This window comes from Aristolochia californica, unplaced genomic scaffold (genome assembly GCF_029961685.1).
Source record: "Aristolochia californica isolate CCGP_79_NKW_82.1479 unplaced genomic scaffold, dmAriCali1.0.hap1 SCAF_2, whole genome shotgun sequence".
NCBI lineage: Eukaryota > Viridiplantae > Streptophyta > Magnoliopsida > Piperales > Aristolochiaceae > Aristolochia > Aristolochia californica.
In genome coordinates this window covers 50990440-51010988 of record NW_027181881.1, presented here as the reverse complement: position 1 = coordinate 51010988, position 20549 = coordinate 50990440, and the positions used below count along the sequence as shown (strand labels likewise).

Here is a 20549-nt window from a genome sequence, read left to right as displayed (position 1 = left end):
CGTTAATTTAAAGGAGTTGATTTCGACTGACTCCAAGGTCGGCCGGTGAAGATGATTTTACACGCGTGAAATCATAAAATAAAATAAAAAATTCTTAAACTCTCCTTTCTTGTAGGTATCGAAGAAATTAAAAATATATTTTAATAAAAATAAGTTTTTAGAAATTTTTTAATAAGTATTTGACAGTTGATATTATTATACTTTTAGCATGTGGTAATTTTTATTGTAATTTTGTGTTTGATATTTTATTTGATTAAAAATTTATCAATAAATATAGTAATATATTAGATTAATTATTATTTTTTATCTGTTTCCCTAAAAGAGGCAATAAAAAGTCCATTTAATTTTCCTAAGAAAATTTTAAAATATTTTTTTAATTTTCTAATAAGTCACTAATAGTAATAACATTTTATTTAAAAAAAATTTAGAAATATGTATCAAAGGAAAAATATTTATAATTTTTCCTAGACCATAAATTTTCAACCAAGTTTTTCAAGGAGGCCATAGTAAATTTATCGCCAAATTTAAAAATTACAAAACAAGTTAGACAATATTTGGAGTAAAAAATATTAATATTAATATATTTTAATCCATTATTGAAATTCAATCCTAAATCTCTCTTATTATTTTTTTAATATATGTATAATTTTATATATAATTTATTTAATATATATTTTAAATAAAATATTAAATTTAGGTTAAGTTGGAGTGGGCTCGGGTCGATGCCAACCCAGTAATTCGCTTTAACTTACAATGACGGGTTAGTTTAATAAATTCGGTTATCTTATTAAGAGTTGACCTGGGCGAGCGTTGACCAAGAACGTTTGAGAAACCTCCACCTAAACGAATGCGAGACGACCACGTCTCCAGAAACAAAAAAAAGAAAAAAATATCTTCATGAACTCGAATGCTGAAAAAGCAAAATGGGACTTGAACTAACGGCCAGAAAACGTGATGAAATTTGGAGGTTTTCCGGGCCTTCTCGTCCATTCCTTCAATCGACGAAAACCCAGTGCAGCGTACAAGTAAAATTCGTTTTTATTAACCCCGATTCATTTAATACACCATAAGTACGGTCTCTTACTGGGACCCACAGAAATATCTGCCGTACATCGTATCAACGATTGTCGCCAAGCTTTCAGGCGAGATGTATCCGTCATAAAGGGGGTCCCACGGGCCCACTCGGCACCCACAAAGTGGGCCACCTGCATTGGCAAGACGGTGCCGTGCCGATGTCGGCACGAGAGTTTAACCTCGATTCGATTCCCAAACGAACACCGACCAGGCTTGTTACTTGTTAGGCCTCACACGAGCACATCCGTCCGTGGTCAAATCCCCCGTGTGAAACCAAAGGAGAGGTCGGCGTATAAAGCTCCTCCTCGAGCCAGCCCAAATAAAAAGGCCCAGCTTGTATTGTTCAAGAGAGAGGGACCATTACCCTTTAGTAAGAGCGGCAAGCGACTGTTTCTTCGGCGGCGGAGCAAGTTTTCGTAGATTTGGAATTCCACGAGGGGAACTCGATCATATTTATGCGTTCGCGACTGGCTGTCCTTTGGTTGAGGGCTTCTGAGAGCTGTAACGCTTCCCAGTAGGGGTCACGAAATCTTACTCCGGCGAAGAGTGGTTTTCATGTGCTTTAACGTGGCGAATTCACGACGAGCTTCCGGGGACTTTTCCCGGTTTCCAGCCGGGGAAGGGGAAGGGGACGAAGATGACGGGCAGAGGGCGCTGGAGGCGATGTCCTTCTCTATCTATTCGGGAGACAGTCGAGAGAGAGAGATGTCGGCCATGGTGTCGGCGCTGACCCATGTGGTTTCGGGCGAACGGGGCGTAGTTGGACCACGGATGGATGGCGCCACGAGCTGTTCCTCCTCGTCGGAGGCGTCGGGGTCCTTTTCTGAGGCTTCTCCGTCTTGGGACAGTGGCGGACTGAAGAGAACACGGGAAGAGGATACCGGACCGATGCCTGAATCAGCTTTGAGGTACTACAGAGGATTCGGTGATTTTAGAAGCTATCAGGGGGATTCATCAGTCGAAGCAGGTGAGTTGCATCTTCATTCTGGTACCCTCTTTCAAGTTTGGATCTTCATAGTACACCACGGTAACCGTCTCTTCTTATTGGGTATTAACAGTTAAAACTGGAAATGATGAGAAAATAACCAATATTCAGAGCATTCAGACTTTCTTTCTAACACGTTTCTTAGTCACCATTCTATTCCATGATATTTCAAGTCGCCGACCTATGCTTATAAAACTTGTTTTGTTCTTCTGGGAGTCTTTGGATACGGTTTTTCATGTTATTGGCGTCTTTCCTATCGTGCTATCGTTCGGTCCAAAACTGTTATAAATGACATCCAACAAGTCATTTACTATATACGCTATTTCAAGCTTCTGAAAATGTGAAGACGAAATTTCCAATGTTTCTAAATGAATCTGGATAAGTTCAAAAAACTCCTTCACATGGGTTTCGTAGGAAACGTCGACCAGCAGTCTTGCTGTATCTCTATATCTCGTTTTTTTTTTTTTTTAAATTCATTCCTCTTCAATGGTATCCTCTTCGGTTGTTCATGTCGGTCTGGTATATCATATCCTTCATTCATTTTAAATATGAGTGCAGAATAAAGTTGTCTTCCTGAACCTTCTTCATTTCCAGTTCCTTTCGTGGGTCTCTATTTTATTTGATTGCACTGAAGGCGATCATTCAACTTCGTTCTTATAAAAAAAAAATATGGGGAACATGGGAGTTGGAATTCTCGACGTGCTAGCATCATGCAGGATTATAAGAAATTAAGCAGCACTAGATAATAACGATTATTAATTTTCAGTTAAAATCTTTATCCATTTCACGTAACGAGCTAAATATAAAACTTTTTTTTGTTTTTGTTTTTCCACTAGCGATCAGATTCCTGTTAATAATTTTTTCAATTTTGCGATTATCATTTTATTTGATTGCAGTGTCGGAAGAAGGTACAAGGGTAGTAGCAACTACAGCACCGCCGACAACAACAATTCAATCAGGTGGCACGGTAGATCAGAAACCTAGCACTTATGGAGGAGGGGGAGGCGAGAGGAAAAGAAGATACAGAGGAGTGAGACAGAGGCCGTGGGGTAAATGGGCTGCCGAGATAAGGGACCCACACAAAGCTGCTAGAGTCTGGTTAGGCACTTTTGACACAGCAGAAGCAGCCGCTAGAGCTTACGACGAGGCTGCGCTCAGATTCAGAGGCAACAGAGCAAAACTTAACTTCCCGGAGAACGTCACCAGTCGTCCACCGGTGCAAGTTTCTCCGACGACCCATTTGCCCAGTTCGTCTTCCCTAACGACACTCTCGGCGGCTTCTCAAGTGCCGCAGTCATTTGCTCGACCTCAGCCGTTTCTCCAGCAGCATCAAAGCACCGACATAGCCAGAGACTACGTCCATTACTCTCAGCTTCTGCAGAGCGACTATGATTTCCAGAGAGAGCCCACGAACCTTTTAGACCAGATGCTGTACTCAACGTCGTCGCTCGCTTTCTCGTCATCTTCCACTCCGAGTTCTGTCTCGTCTTCGTCCTACTCTCCAGCCGCTCCTCCTTTCCCTCTCTTTTTGACAGAGACACAGATGGGTTACTTCCGTCCGCCGTCACCTAGTCCTCCTGGAGCAGCCTCTGGCTATCCGGCACCACCTTTCACCGATTCGAATCGTTTTCCATCTTCGTCAACAAATTGATACGCAGCTGTTCACTCATTTTTCTTTTTCAATGATTTTGCAATTGTCACAGTTTTTATTCTTTTCATTTTCGTGATTGAAATATTTGTAGTAGTTCCAAGCTTACCGCCTTTGTATTTCATGATTTCATCGTTAATCACATCCAAACGTCGAAGTTTCTTGTTGTTGGGTAATTCAGAACCACATCCTCTCTGGCACACGGTTGAAGAGATGGGGATTGGTGAGTAAGAGACAAGACCTTTGACCGGTTTGACTACGTAAGCCGTCGGAGTACCCAAGGGAGAGAGAAAAGGATAAGGTCGACGTCGGTCAAAGAGTTTATCAGAAAAGGAAACAAAAACATTTAATTTTTTAATAAATGATCAAAAAGCAGCTTACGTCTCACAGAAGGCTACTTACGCTCTCTTTCGCAAATCCATCCTACCTCCTAATTTTTTAACTCATTAAAACGATGACGTCAGGGCACTCGACTACTCGACACGTTACTTGCTTTTAAAATAGCGGTCAAAATTAGGTAAAGCGACACCTGATCGGGAAGAAGCATTGAGGTGGCACACGTGTAAAATGCACGTGAAGTGAATGTGGCGGATGGCTTGCTTCGGTGACCTGCCCCTCGCCTACCCCATACCCCTCGTGAGTGAGAATGACGAAAGGTGATGTGACAAGGAAGTCGGTAGGGTGCGTACGGTTTGGGAGTCCGACCTGCGAAGCATGTTTTTGGTTTTTTCGTTCGTTACAAGTGTGGGGTTTTGTCCTCGGAGGAGGCTGAGGCTTCGAGATTCGTCTTTGGGGTAGACATAAAGCCAAAGCAGAGATTATATTCGAGGTAAAATATTATTTTTATTGTTTATATGGGTTTGTATTCGAATTTGACCGAGTTCAATAATTTGTCCCGTCCCCTCCACCGCCTTTTTTTTTTTTTTTTAATTTAAACAATAATGTCCATCAAGCAAGCCACAAAGACGATATAATCAATTCAAACGGGGAAGAATCTATGATAAACTATAATTACTCTTAAAAAACATTGTTGTACTCCTCCGGTGTACACATTTCCGGTCCATATGCACCGGAGGCCTAAAGTTTTAAAATCCATTTTGGCTAGGGGTAGCATAGGCCGAGTTTGAACCTATATATGTTCAAACTTGACTTGATCTAAATATTTCAAACTCGAACACAATATTGTTATTGAGCTCGAGGTCAAAATTTTTAATCGAGTTTGAACTTGAGCTCGAACTCCAACCTACATTTAAAACTTTAAAAATAAAAAACATACAAAAATAAATAAATAAAATAATGTGATGACATTGGTACCACTAAATTGTAAGGTATCAAAGAGGTGTCCAAGATTTTGCAATAGAGCATACTAATGTATAATAATCAGCTTAATAAACCTAAAAGAAAGAACAAATACATCCATCAATATTGTTTATTCCATTAACAAACAACAATATTAGATGTTGAGGGACCTACAAATGATTGATCGCCTTTGAGGTTTGAGGTAAATAAGAGCAATTATCAACCAACTAAAGAAGGAATTGATTAGAGCAATTAGAGTAATGGGTATTTTCATAAAACAAATCTATGTTAACGAGTCGGCTCACGAGCTAACAAGTCGAGTTTGGAAAATCTTGAGGTTGGCTTGTTATACTTAACGAGCCTTATTTCAAATTTAAGCTTGAGCTGAACTCAAGTAAAAACTGAACTAAGCTGAGCTCGAATAATTTGCAAGCCGGTTTGCCTTGGTGTCATCCCTTCTTCTGGGCCTAGGGGTGGCATAGAGTCGAGCCAAGCTTGAACTTGCATTTGTTAGAACTAGACTTGATTTAAATACTTCGAACATGAACTCGAGCTCAAGTCGAGCCCAACCTCGAGCCTAATAATTTTAACCAAGTTTGAGCTCCAACCTATATTTAAAAATTCGCAAAAAATACATGTTAAATAAATTGTATATGAAATTATGCATAAATTTTACTTATAATTGGGCATGACCTTTGTACATAAAAACCTTGCATAAAATTATTCATAAACACTACATAATGTTATGCATAAACTTTATTCAATAATCAAACAAAAATTTTTAAATAAAATATCAATATCAAATTTACAATCACCCAAATAAAAACTATAAATCCAATATAAATTTATAAACTTTAGCTCTTTCTCTTTGTGCAAGAAAACAATATGCTAAGCCCCCGTCCTCATGAGCAAAATCTCCATCTACGACAAAAAAATAATAATAATAATAAAACTTATTATTGTTTGATGAAAAAAGTAATTTTCCACTACTAATTACTTAATGTAGTGAAAAGTATTAAAATTACCAAGATGAGAAAAAGATGAAAAATCAAGTAATTGGTAATATTATCTCCACAATCTTTTTCTCATGTTGTAATCATCAAACAAAATTTTATAAATAAAACTAAAAATATCATAATAAATACTTATTCAAAAGTAGTTTACCTTTTGATTGTTCTTGACACCAAGAACCCAAACCCAATCACCACCACAGTCAAAGTTTGAATTATATTTGGTACAAGGAAGTTATATGGGTTTATTACTCTACCACCAACGCTAAAAATAAACTTTGAGGCTATTGTAGATATGGAAATTATAAGTATGTCTACTGTCATCTTAGATAATACTCGAAATTTTAAATTATTCACTTTCCACAACTCTAAAACATCAAAATCATATTGTGAAGTTTCCTAAAAAATATACATACCATCTTCAAGATAATTTTTCAATTTTAACTTTGGTGAATTCACTACTTCCACTTGAACTCAAAGAAGAATGTAACCTACGACTTGTGGATACACCTGTATAGCTAATACTTCCCTTCATTACTAATCTCCACATTCATCATAAATATCACATGAGGTCCATTGAACTAAGTTTATATTCGTTGTAGCTTCATCCTCAGAATATATATTCGGAAAACACATTTCAATCAATCTTAATTTGACACTTGGATCCAAAACTGATGCAACAACCATCAACATATTGCATTTACCCCAGCACTTCTTAAATTTCTCTTTCATTCTATTAACTATTGCCAAATGAAGACAAAAATCATTTGTAGAATGAAAATTCAAAACTTCTTTTTCCTTATATACCTCATTAAGGTACAAATTAGAAGGAGGGTAGTATCTCCTAGAAATTATATTAGTAATTATATTAAAAACTTCTAGAATCCCATACACCATGTCAACCTTTTCCCATTCATCAAGACTTGGCAAACAATCATAAGTTGGTTCTCTATCTTGAAATCCAGGAAATGCATCTTTGAATATTATTTAAGAAAACTATATGTCATAAGTGGAGTTCCGAAGAATTGGATAATCAATAAACCTTTTTGCACCTAGTTGTAGTTGTTTCACAATTTCAGAAAAAGTGCGCAGTCTAGCCTCAAACAGATTTTTGAATGCGATACTCTCACGCACATTCTCAATAATATCCTTAATTTGAAAAAAGACTATCTTGGAATAATAAGTCCAAAATATGAAAACAACAACGCACATAAAATAACTTCCCACCACAAACCAATTTCCTATTTCTTGAAAAATCATCTTTCAAAACTCTCAGTCAAACATCATTATATGCAGTATTATCAACTTAGATACTAAATACTTTATTTTTTATTTGTCAGTCTTTCTAACACTTGTAAATAGTATCTGCTATGTCAACACCACGAGGAGGAGGAAGAACATGCACAAAACTCAAGATTCGTTTTGTACCTTCCAATTACTATCAATAAAATACCTAATAATAACCATATATTCAATATTTTGATTTTGGGGCTGCTAAAGATCCATGGTAAGACTAACATGTTAATCTCTTTTAATAAAGTTTTCAATTTCTTTTTTTTCCTCATACACCTCTATACACTCCTTCTTAATGGTCTTACGAGATATTTTTTCATAATTCATATTTGTTATCTTCATTACAAAATTAAATCTCTCCTCTTCTACTATCATTAATAGATGTTAATGCTTAAGAATCTAATGAGCAATGAATATTTTCATTCTAGCTTGATGAAATTTGCCTCCAAAATCTATAAAATGAAGGTAAGATGGATTCTAATCAACATTAGACCCCAAGTTGAAAGTTTTATGGTTATTTGTTTCTCATTGCTACTTTTCTACTAGGACAACGTTTCAAATATCGACTCATATGTGTAGTCACTCCACTACTAATAATACTCAAATTAGTTTTATAATGAACACTTCGAACATTTTTTGTACCATTAATAAGTGAAACTTATTTGAATTCCAACTATACATGAGATTTTTTTTGTCTTTTTGAACTCTGGATACAATCATCTTCTTCCTCATTTAGGGTACCTAAAAGGCTCACTTATTCTACATTAGTAGTTGTAGGGGTATATGACTCTAGTGGAGTTGAGACATTATCTATGGCCACACTAGAACTAGTGTTAACTATTGATGTCAATTGAGCAGGATGCGTTGACATTCTTACTTCTACAAAAATAAAAAAAATAAAAAAAATAAAAAAATTATAATTAAAAACATAGAGAAAAAAAGTAATCCAAACAAGAAAGAGGGTTGATTATTCTTAAATCAAATAATAAATAGAATACCATTGAAGAAAGAAAAAATGTAAAAATGAAGAGGTAAAAGACTTCTTGGTAAGGCATTTCCTAACAATAACAACCATACAACACCAAGAGGCTTAGACCTCTTCTTAACAGTAACACCTAACAACTATACAACACCAAGAGGCTTAAACCTTTTCAATAACAACTAACAACCATACAACACCAAGAGGCTTAGACCTCTTCCTAACATTAATAGCCATACAACACTGAAAGCCCTCCCAACATGGAAGGAGATTGTGACACGGGTCATGGAAAATATGTAAAAATAAATAAAATTTAATATAAAAATAAAAATAAAAATAATAAAGATGATATTTACCACTCAATGCCACTAGAGAGTCGGAGATGTCGCACACCAATTTCTTCACAGGGAGAAATAGTGAATGGAGAAATTTTTTAATAGAGCTCTATTTCTCCCCTTCGCTACTCATAGAGAAATTTAAGTTTTTGAACAACTAACAAATCGGAGATGATTTACCTGTCTATTTCATGGCTTTCGTCGGCAATGTCCAAGTTGGCAACAACCAAATCCGACAAAGCAAGAAAGGAACTGAAGAAGTTGAAGATCATGGCAGTTGAAACACAAAACACTTTCGAATATCTGGATTCTAGTGAGAGAAAATTGCATTCTAAATATTCCAAATCACCTATTTCTCCATGATATTCTCGAACTCTAAAACCTGCACATCCTAGAGATGGAGAGATTTCGCCTTTTGTCCCGACCGGAGATGGAAAGGTTTCATTTCGGCACCCTTTGGTCCTGAGTCTTGACACTGGGTTTAAGTAAACGAGTTGGTTCACGAGCTAATGAACTGAACCGAGCCTAGTTCAGGTTTGACTCGTTTAATTAAACGAGTCGGAAACCTGATCTCGAATTTGATTCAAAATCGGGTTTATTCGAATTGAACCCAGCTGAGTTTGAGCTTCGCGACCGGCTGGTTCAATGCTGGCTACTTGGCTATTTTTAAGTAAATTGAAAAAATTACTGGACCAACTGGTGTATCGAACCCAAGTTCCAGATTACTAACCCTACCCGTCCGGAAGTTCCAGGGCAGTTTCCGTCAAGTCTCCTTTCGGGACAAAGCTGTATCTTCGTCGATACTCCGGAGTCCTCGCTCGCTTATAGACCCTCGTTCCCCGCCACCGCGATCCTTCCCTCTTTGCGGCGTAAGAATGGCGGATGAAATGGAATCCACTTCGATTCCGTTAAGGCAGGTTCCACCCGGGGAGGATCCCGAAGACCCCGAGAAGTCTCCGCCAAATTCTCCTACTTCTTCCACTCGAAAGGTCAGATTTCTTTGAATCTCCACCTATTTCACTCATCTTCTTTTTCGTGGTTTGCTTTGACTTTCCGTTTGATGGTTCCTCCAAATTTGAAGTAATTCAGTTGTAATTTACTTGGTTTTGGGTTGTCCTCGCGGTTCTCTTGTTCCTTGGTAGCGGATTGAGGGGTCTTGGATTTGATGACCGAGTTCGTATGGAATTTGGTTATAGTTTACATGCGGACTCGAAACTTAATTAGATTTAATCGTCGTTATAGTGGGTGTCAATGGAAAGGGAAATGCATATTTTCTATCCAGTTGGAATTTCAATTTTACGGAATCTTATCTTTGAAGGGGTTTCTTAACGCTTTGCTAGTTTTGCTCACATCGTTGGATGTTTTTAACTTCATTATAAGAAAACAATCTGATAATCGATAATTGGTTGAACGGAAAATAATTTATTTTGACACAGTAGTTGGTACCGCATCTGTCAAGCTTTCGGGCTATATTCTCTGGTTAGGAAAATACTCGTAAGACATCCATTTTTGTGGCCTTTACATTACCAGCTTCAATGATGACAGATTTGCATAGTTTATCCCTGGTAAGTAGTTAAGATTTAGGCATGTGGACCTATTCATTAAGTTGGTATTCAATTTGCATTAGCTGATACAATAGACATATAGCCACCAAAGCATGCCAAATGTGCAGCGAAATACTTAATTCTGCTAAGTAACTACTTAGATGCAATTTTGAGAACTAACTCACACTTTGGGGATCACTATGAGGGGAGAGAAACAAAATATCAAATATCAACAAGAATGATTGACACTTTAATCAATTGTTTCATAGATTTGTCTGCCTAAGCTTAGGAGAATTTCTATATCCTTGGAGAACAACGAATTTACCCTAAGATTATAATCCCAACTCATGGGCACTAGAATAAAAAAAGAAGAAAGAGCAGAGAGAAAAGGACAACTAATAAAATCAAAGACACCTGCGTAGTCATCTGAACTAAAGTTTTCTAGACTAACATCTTAAACTGTCATGTTGTTATTTGGGTCATGGGTGGTAACACTTGTTTTGAAATAAGCGTGAAATTGTGAAGAGTCATACCTTTATCTAGATAGTCACCTTTGACACTGGATGTCAACATCTTTTTGCAGTTCTTTATCTTGGTCAAAGATTCCTCCCAGAAGATGCCTTACAACATAACGTCATGGCATTATTGTAAGTTCATATTTTGGGTGTTCAGTACCTTTTTATTTCTGAAGAAGTATTCAAGGGAAGTCCCCTGTCTTTGAAAAAAAGTTTTTTTCCTTTACAGTCCTTTACAATGCCTTTTCCTACAGGGAAAAAAATAAACTCTACCCAGCCTTAAACAGTTATGGAAAACCATAAACACCGATGTTTTTCATGTTTTATTATTTGATTACTATAAATTCATATTTTGGGCTTTCATTGTGTTTTTATTTCTGAAGTAGTTTTCCGCGGAAGTTCTCTCTCTCAGAAAAAGAGCTTTTTTCCTTTGTGATTCTCTACAATGCCTATTCCAACCAAAAAAGAAGAAACTCTGCACTGCCGCTGACAATTATATTTTCATATTTTATAATTTGATTGGACACCAACACAATGTTTTCTAGGTTTAAGTGTGTCAGTGCTTCATGTACAGTTGGTTGGTTGACCTAGAATTCCATGTGGAGAAATGCATCGTCAAGAAAAAACCAATTACATGGCGCCTTGACTTTGCTCGCACTCTACTACTAGTCATGCAAAAATTCAATTTAACAGATACAGTATATCAGACATCTGTATATGTGAATTCTTTCAGTATCTGCATGCGTTTTTTGATATCTGGTCTTGCAAGGGATGCCACCTAATTGACAATAACCACTTTGTTGCTGATTTCAATAAATAAATATCCATGTCATTGTTTATCTGACAGCCTTTTCTGTTTGAATTATCAGGCCTGTTATGTTGTCCTCCAGAGTTGGGTCTCAAAGAAGTTCATGACTGGATGGTAAAAGAACTAATTACAACTCTAGAATTGGATTTGGAGAAGAGCTTACATTTCTAACTATGCCTCTAAATTGCATTGCAGTGTGGTTCTTCTTCCAGTGGCTATTACTTTTTTTATCACATGGTGGTTTGTTCAGTTTGTTGACAGTTTCTTCAGTCCTCTCTATGCAAGGCTTGGAATTAACATATTTGGTAACATTCTAAACTCTTGTGAAAACATTCTTGTCTTTTTATTTCAACAAAAAAAGAAAAAACAAAGAAAGCAGAAGAAGATTTGAAAGCTCCTTCTTCATATATTACAAGTTTAGAATGAAAAAGGATACAGAATCACAATATATGGTTTTCAACTAATTGACAGTTTCTTCAGTCCTCTCTATGCAAGGCTTGGAATTAACATATTTGGTAACATTCTAAACTCTTTTGAAAACATTCTTGTCTTTTTATTTCAACAAAAAAAAGAAAAAACAAAGAAAGAAGAAGAAGATTTGAAAGCTCCTTCTTCATATATTACAAGTTTAGAATGAAAAAGGATACAGAATCACAATATATGGTTTTCAACTAATTAAGTTTATCTATTGAAATCAGAAATTTAGTGATTGATTGATTATGTTACCTGTTTTGTTGGATGGATTTGGAATGCCACTGTCTTATGCGCTCAAGGGACCTTTTTCGTTTGCAGGTCTTGGATTTGTCACGTCTTTAATATTTGTCTTTCTAGTTGGTGTGTTTGTTTCATCATGGATGGGTGCAACAATATTCTGGCTTGGCGAATGGTTTATAAAGCAAATGCCCTTTGTAAGGCACATTTATTCAGCTTCAAAGCAAATCAGTTCTGCTATTAATCCTGGTAACTTCTTTGTATCCTTTGTCTTGGTGCTGTTTTACTTGAACTGTTTAAAATATTGGCAAGGTGTCAAAAACTGTAATATCGGCAACATGATACATCGTCATGTGTTATTGAAGTGACGCAATTCCCACAGGGAAACAAACATTTTGAGTTTTGTTCAGACTAGGTTATCATCTCTGAACCTCTTTTGCTCTAGTTTTTTACTATTCTTAGTTTTAACTACTAGGCCCATGTCACTTACTGTATTAGAGGTTGTGTAACTTCCTGGAATCTTCCGTTATATAACCTCAAGGAATCAAGATGTTGATCATATATTTGATATCATGTATATGAGAGAGCATTTTGTTCCTTCAATGAGATGTTCTATTTAAAGTATTCGTTCAAATTACCTTGTGGGCTTATCTGATTGATTAATTCTTTGGAGGAGGTTATGAATGTGTTGTTACTAAATAAATCTATAATTTCTGTTTGTTACTAAAATTTCAGTGATTGGAATGAAAACTTTGAATATTGAGCTCAGTCTGACAGTTGTGGGGTTTGGTCTCTCAAACCTTAAGGAAATTGATTTGCTAATTTTTCCTGCATTGTTTTTGGCATACAGCTCCAACAGAGCACCTAAGCAGCTTCCTCTTCCTCATTCTTTACTTCCTTTTGAATGTGAAGCCTAGATATATGAAAAGAATTCTGTTGGTGTGCTGCACCTGTGGCCCTCTCAATTACACAACATAATCTTTTTCCTGAATTTATTCTCTTTTGAATTTGCCACTTAAATTACACCTCATGCATTGTCTTGGTTTGGTTAAGTTTGAAGCCTTTAAAATCCTTAAGCCTGCTTGTATTTCCAATTAGTTATTTAAGCCATATTTGTATTCCTCTACTAATTGTATCTATCTGCGAGAAACATACTTGTAGGGGTTCTCTCTTGAATATAAGCTGTAAAGTTGTCCATGATAGGTGCAAAAAAGACAAGGGTTATACTGCTTCATGGTGTAAGCCACAGTAACAGGAATACACTTGAGCCCGAACCTATTGTCCACACAATTAACATGTCCCTAGTTATACTAGATATCCTTTCCAAACATGCTTTCTGCTTACTATCCACTAAAACCAATTGTCTATCTACTATATCTTTTTCTTTCTTGGGACCAATGAAGATCATGTGTAGGTCTCGCTTCTTCTTCTAATATTTACCTAAAACAGATCACACTAAGTGCACTTTCAGGTCTACAACTCAGTTTCTCTTGCAACTTTGGTTTATAGAATGCAGCAGCCATAGAAATCTGTCTTGTACCAGATATTATTTGTGTTCTCAATGGTAGTAAGAAGAGGTCTTCATTTTCTTGGTCGAAGCATTCAGTTAGTGTATGGGTCTTGCTGAATGGAGATAAATCTAATCACCTGCTTTTTCCCTCACAGACCAAAATACCACAGCTTTTAAGGAAGTTGCTATAATTCGTCATCCACGTGTTGGTGAATATGCTTTTGGTTTCATTACATCATCTGTGGTCCTTCAGGTGTGCATACTTCTCCAAAACTGATGCTCAGTGAAGTGCACAGCTTTCTTTTAACTTTCTTTTGTATTTCCTGTCTTGACTTTATGTATGCTTTCAATAAAGATATGTTATACTTTCTGCCATCTCCAAGTTCTTTGTCTAGTTTGTGTGTCTGTGTATGTATGCGTGATGCTCTGACTTACCTTTTGACATGCTCAAGCTTCTAAAATGCATAGAACCATTAGATATGGGTAAATTATTGTTTTTAGCTTATCTAATCTTAATTCTGTTGCGGTATGTGGGTATTTTGTCTGAATATGAATTCCATGTGGCTCTGGCTGAAAACTTGTGTTGCTTATTACAGACTGATAGCGGAGATGAGGAACTATGTAGTGTTTATGTTCCCACAAACCATCTATATATCGGTGACATTTTTCTTGTCAACTCTCAAGAAATCATAAGGCCCAATTTATCTATCGGGGAGGGTATCGGTATGTTCTCCTTTTCTCTTTGATCCACTGTTTACTGTCTATTCTTCGGTCACCTCTTTTTCTCGTAGGCTACTGAGATCTCAATTATCTGATCGACTCAATAATGTTTAGAGATTCATATGTTTATCTATTAGGAATCTAGGTTTTTGGTAGATTCTCTTATTAGAGGGGGTGGAGAATTTGTCAGAAAACCAACAATTAACTACGAGAGGGCACCTACTGCTCTCAAAACACTAGGAGATGGAGAATGTAAGAAAAGCAAGAGAAGAGCAAAACAGAGAAGGAAAAAACACTGCACTATAAGGCAACAGTCCACGAAAATAGCATGAAGCTCTCCTTTGTCTTTATCTAAAGAGAGGCCTCTCCGTCTGCCTATGAAGGATAGGAAGCTATGAATTGGACAAAGAGAGATTGATGTTATCGTGAAAGTTGGGCCCTGGTCCACCTCAAAATGTTGAGCCAAAGTTAGGAGGCCTCTTCCTCAGCAATAAACAGGGTTTTTTTTTCTAATCCTGGATCCATGTCAGATTACTCTGACACTCTTATTCATGTTTGAACCTTCTTATGACTCCTACACATGGATAACTTTGGGTGGAGGCCCACATACGAACATTTGTTCTTATACTTGGGTTCAGTTCCATCCTAAAATTTATTTTTGAACGACAGATCCATTACAAAAAGATTAGCCAAAATTGTGAATCCTCTTCCCTAAGTAATAAAGACAGCATTTTTGTAATCCTGGATCCGTATGGGACTATTCTAAAGGTCATGAATCTTTTCGAAGATGCGGAGGGGACTTCATGGGCGATGGGCTAGAGAACTAACCAACTATTTGGCTGATCTTGGTACTTTGCTTCAATAGTAAACTGGAAAAAATTGCTTACGACTCCAAGGAGGTTCAACAGTCTTGGCACCAATTGATCTGCACTGGAATCGTCTTCACCCAAAAGTTGTCCTCCAATTGAATTTTTTTTGAAGATGAGCAAGCCTTGTTAAAGTTAACACCTTGAGCTATGAAGACTCCCCAAAGCCTACTGGACCCAGGTTGCCAAAGGCACAGCCATCAAAGTTAAGCTCGATGACACCCGAGGTCAGGGTGGGGAGTATGAGGCTTCAGCTCAGTAACATCCTTGCTTCTGAGAACAGTAAGCTGAGCGGTAAGCATCCAGTTGTTTCTAGTGATTCCACCATTAAGGCTTTGAATTCTTTCTGAGTGCTAGTCCAAGTCATAGTGGATCCTGTAGTACTGTCGATCGCCTTTTCTTTAGTGCTGTATTTAACAATGATTTAATCCAAATCCTCCATGAGAGTGCACTAGTCAAGCTAAGGCTAAAAGCTAAAAACTCTTGGGAGTTTGAATGCCCACACCAAGTTTAAGGAGCTCAGCTATTCTATTTGGAAGGCAAAGGCACAATCCCTACAGTGGCATCAAGTAGGCACTTGCACTGAAGAGAATTAGCCTGCAGGCAAGAGTTTTCTCATTGTATAAAGCTGCTAAAAGCTAATAGATCATTTGCATGGACTGTCATCCAGGACAATTCCCATAAAAAAGAAGGGAGCTAGCTTTTTTAGATCACCAGAGGGGGAGAGATGATGGTGTGGATGAAGAAGTTAATATTGCTGTCACCCTCTTCAACCACTTAAAATGAATTTTTTGGAGATCCTAGTCATGTGAAATAATAATTCTAACCTAATTTTAAGAGATGCGGAGGAAATCTTTACCAAGGGAATTTTTTTGGCATCTTTTCAAGTCTTTTGATTGGCCAGAAAAAAAGACCCGAGCTGAAAAAAGATATTCCCAGCTGTTCCTCCATGTTGGCCGTAAGAGGCTCGAGTCTAGGAGTAAAATGACCACCATTGCTTCAGTTATGTAAATTGCAGTTGGAGAGAATTTAAGGATGGACTTCTGTAGTATCTTTGACATTTGACTATTTCGGAACATCCCTGACCATGATTGGAAAACCGGATGCCATTGGACTAGCGAGGATTAAAATTTCAATGTATCTTGTGAATACGTATTTCTTCAGTTAAGATCCTAGCCATATTCATGGTGTCTAGTAGATCATCTATGATTTGTTCCATCACAGCTGTTACAAGAGAGAAGAAGAAAGGAGAAAATTTTATAACGAACGATATGAGAGCAGCGTTTCACAATTTTCTTCTGTGGTTCTTTTGTTTGTGTATTTCAGAAATAATCGTCTCTGGGGGTATGACAATGCCACAGTCAATTTCTCCGTTGGATCGTACAAATCCGAGGTAACGAGACACGTTTGAATAGAACAATAGAGAGCAGTGAAGCCAACAGGTATCTCTCGGTAAATTACTGACAGTTGCGTTTAATCTTATATGTTTCGTCCTGCCATAAGTAATTAAGTGACACAGTGCATTCTAATTGGGGATGTTGTGGGTCAGGTATACGAGATTGTAGAATTACTTCCACACAGACAAGGGCTCAGATTTTTCTAATTGTAATGTCAGGTGTGATGGTGTTCATATTATACTATCTCACAGATGTTCCATGCACACTCTATGTTACGTCATGTACATTTTCACAGAGAAATATGATTCCACATGTTCCCCAAGCGTCAAACTTCATCTATTCCTTTTAATCCCTTTTAATCCGAGGCCTGAACCCCTCTCTCTCTCTCTCTCTCTCTCTTTCGGGAATAGCAGAAGCCAAAGAAACTTTTAAAACACTGACTTGAGGTTGTAAAATATCTAACTAAAGAGTAATTAATTATATGGATAGAGTCTAGATTTCACACTTCTTTTGCAAGTAGCCGAGCAAATCATGGGGTATTCAAACACTACCTATGAGATATCGGAGTGAAGAGTCTTTTAAATTTTAACAGTTTTGAGTAGAGTGAGAGATGGGAGTACAGAGTTCACTCCTGCTTAACAATCTATTCAACCTAAAAGCCAAGCAAATAAATAGCTTTCTGTGACCAGCTTTAGCCAAGAAATAACCAATGATATAGGGAAACGAAAGGTGATTTTTTTTTCTCTTCACATGATTGGCATCATTTCCTTCGCAGTGCAGTGGGAGGTAACTTCTCTGAAGGTCCACAGGGAAGCGACTGTCCAGTCTCCTGTTCAATTCGTCTCTTCAACTCCCTTAGAATCCGAATTTGACCAAGCTTCTCCGGAGACAGTTTATCCCAATAAATTCCTGCAGTAGCAAAGGAATCGAGGATGAAGCAACTTAAAACTAATCAAAAGGAACAAGTGTTTGATCTCAGGATGATGCCCAGTCACCTTGAGGTTTTGGGATGGATGTTTTGGAGAAGATTACTCGAGTTGGGGTGCAGATAACGTCAACAGGCACATCGTGAATTAGCAGCTTCTCAACAGGAAAATCATCCACCAGTTGCCTATCATGCACTTGAGACATGTATGTTCTGTCACTAATTTACCAGAAGCATCCGTAGCAAGAAAAAATGTAATTTTGTCAACTTCGCCATGATCCCCGCTATCTTGACACATTTTTTGAAACTAAAATTGAAGCATGCAAAACAAGACAGAACATTATCTTTTCATTTCTTTTCAATCTATTTAGCAACTATAACCCTGAAAACCTTGTAGAGACATATGGCAATTACACAAAACCACAATTACCAGATGTGACTATAAGAGTTGAGTCATCTATTGCACCCATGTAACGCAGCATACCGTATTCAAGTTCAGCAAATCCCTACAAAACAAACTATACATTACAAAAGGCGGCAATGAAACTGTGATGAAAAAGATAAACTTCTGGGGAAACTGAAGATATTTCAAGTTACTTGTTTTTTTTCCTTTTGACAATTGATTTGCCATTTGAATCACCAAACATATAATTCTCCATTCGTACAACCAAATTGAAAGAAAATTTCCAGTCAAGCCGATGAAAACAATTTTGCTTGCTTATCAATCCAATGTCTGCATATCTGCTTATTAAATCCTTCATAAAAATGCAAAATCAACTTTTTTCCATGGTCAAGTCAGTAACCTAGAAAACAGATGAGTTAGAGCATATTGGACAAGTGACCTACTTTAAATAAGAGCTACTCACCGAAAATCCTCTCTTTATGCCAATAAATGAAATTATCAGCATCACCTAAAAAGCCTCGTCTAGCACAAAACTGACTTCCTTTGCTTTTTGGTCATAGTTAGCTCCAGTAAAAAAACCTAACTGCTTGTCAAGTGCCTGTTGTTGCGTAGTGCACAGAAACCCTTATGGTGGATGTGGATGACCTCTCTCATTTTATGAAATCTAACCACAGCATTCACCCTAAAAGGCAAAAAATCTGTTTTGTGTCTGTCCCTGCTATGGAATAGTCAAGCACCAAGCTACTCAAATTTATGAAGGACATCTCATAGCTACTAAAGTTAACAGAACAATATGCAGATACAGGTAATCACTATGCCATGGTGTGCAGCACAAAAATGCTAGTACCTCACCCTTCCCAAGTCGGGCACCTGTTTTTGGATCAACTGCAACCGATCCGATTACAATCAAATCTACCTTAATTTTTTCATCTAATCCAATAGGTTTACCAAAGTTGGCGGCCCCTGCAGATGTGCAAGCTTGATTTATCCCGCCTGAAGGCAAATTCTGGGGATCCAACACTGAGAAAAACCCAGTTCTCAATCGTGGTTGAGGAGTCAGCAACTTCTTCCCACCTGAACTAATAACAAAGCACGAAAAGCATTCAGATTTTAGGAAAACGTTTTGTTAGCTCAACTACTCGAGCAAAGGAATCCTCTCCAGCTAACCTGATAGTGTTAGAAACCGAACTTGCTTCTGCGGGGAGTCGGGGTTAACCTTTACACATGCAGCAGCACGGAATGCTTCTAATTCACCCAGCTTCAGAAAACAGAAAAATAAGCATCATCGAACAACTAGAGGACGAAATGGCAATAACCGCGTCCAACTCAACCGATTCGTCCGAGTGTTAACCAAAATCCAGAATTTTCGCTTTAAGGGCTACAAAATGAGGAAGGTACCAACCCTTTTGGCAGCTAAAGCAGCCCCAACGAAATTGGGTATTCGGTGGTGAACGGGACGAGGGTTTTGTGCGATGTTCTCTGCTTCCATCAGATTCCAGATCCTTTTCCGAATTCTCCACTTCCACGCCTTGGAATCATTAGCCTCGCTCTCCTTCTCAGCGATTTCCGCCATGGATTCTCGGGCCTTTGCGTCGAGATGAAGCCTCTCGGCATCGAAAGCGGCCGAGTCGAAGCTCTCCCTGCCACTCCCCTGAGTGAAAGAAACTCGAGAGACTAAATTGGAGCTTTGCTTTGAATGACTTGGAGAAGTAAAGGAGATTGAAGAAGGATTTGAATTTCTCGAGAGGGATCTCCCAAATGCAAATGCGCTGGAAATCCTAAGGAAGTTCAAGTCCATTTAAAGTAAATTTTATCAGTTGTCTCTCTATCTCTCTTCCTCTGTCTCCCCGCACGATGAGAGCTTGTGGAAGACGGGGTTGTTGGTGACGGTTACTTAAGCTTGGTTGGAGGGGTGTATGCGGATGCCTTGCGCGGCCGCAGCAGCTAATTGCCCAACTCCCCACAGGGATGAAACTGGACCCCGCTACAAACACAGCAGATACATATTAGATTTCTTCTCCATTCTTAACCCAACCCCACAAATTCCAACCCTATCCTTGCCCTAGTTTCTTACTCATTTCGAGGCCTTATTCAAACGCAATAAGATTCAGTAAATAACAAAATAGTTCTGATTTTTTTTAATATTATCCTTTATATACAAGTTATCAGATAATCAAAATACTTTTTACTTGAAATCTAGATAGGAGAGTAGCTGTGTATATTTTCCCTTCTGTTTTACCTAGCCGTGTATATTTTCTACTCTATAAAAGTATTTGCCTGGAGATCATACTTAGGGTTTGTTCTAAAACTGCTGAAAAATTATACTAACGAAATGGAACTTCTTCACCCACAATAGCCCAGACTAATTTTTCTATTATCTCCTCCAAAACCAACCCTGCGCACTAACGGGTTGGGTTTTAAGTCACTTTCACTAGTGAAAACACTTTCTAACCTCAAATTTCCCTGCACACTAACAAGGCCTTTGCGATACAAAGACAGCACTTCTGAAATAAGACGCATTAAAGAC

The 20549-nt window shown here is 37.7% G+C and overlaps 3 protein-coding genes across 5 annotated transcripts; 2 read left to right on the top strand and 1 right to left on the bottom strand.

Moving 5' to 3' along the window:
- Positions 1–1629: 1629 nt before the first annotated feature.
- LOC137954823 (ethylene-responsive transcription factor ABR1-like) lies at positions 1630–3710 on the top strand. Its single transcript, XM_068801727.1, has 2 exons — positions 1630–2041; positions 2956–3710. Exons 1-2 carry the CDS (start codon positions 1630–1632, stop codon positions 3708–3710), a joined length of 1167 nt encoding a protein of 388 aa, XP_068657828.1.
- A 5644-nt stretch (positions 3711–9354) lies between these two features.
- LOC137955467 (protein LIKE COV 2-like) lies at positions 9355–17556 on the top strand. 3 transcript variants are annotated; one of them, XR_011113153.1, is made up of 8 exons: positions 9355–9612; positions 11552–11604; positions 11686–11795; positions 12283–12450; positions 13867–13964; positions 14308–14434; positions 16624–16749; positions 16847–17134. XR_011113153.1 is itself a non-coding variant. In XM_068802416.1 (8 exons), the coding sequence occupies exons 1-7, from the start codon at positions 9499–9501 to the stop codon at positions 16692–16694; spliced, it is 741 nt and encodes a 246-aa protein (XP_068658517.1). In that variant the 5' UTR covers positions 9355–9498; the 3' UTR covers positions 16695–16739; positions 17470–17556. The 3 variants fall into 3 exon arrangements, 2 of the variants coding, with proteins under 2 accessions (XP_068658517.1, XP_068658516.1); XM_068802416.1 differs by lacking the exon at positions 16847–17134 and adding an exon at positions 17470–17556 and having other exon boundaries at positions 16624–16739; XM_068802415.1 differs by having other exon boundaries at positions 16624–16739.
- Positions 17182–19935, bottom strand: LOC137955465 (5-formyltetrahydrofolate cyclo-ligase-like protein COG0212). Its single transcript, XM_068802414.1, has 6 exons — positions 19425–19935; positions 19190–19280; positions 18870–19096; positions 18050–18125; positions 17690–17815; positions 17182–17603 (listed from the first exon to the last, which is right to left on the bottom strand). The coding sequence occupies exons 1-6, from the start codon at positions 19818–19820 to the stop codon at positions 17455–17457; spliced, it is 1065 nt and encodes a 354-aa protein (XP_068658515.1). The 5' UTR covers positions 19821–19935; the 3' UTR covers positions 17182–17454.
- Positions 19936–20549: the final 614 nt, after the last annotated feature.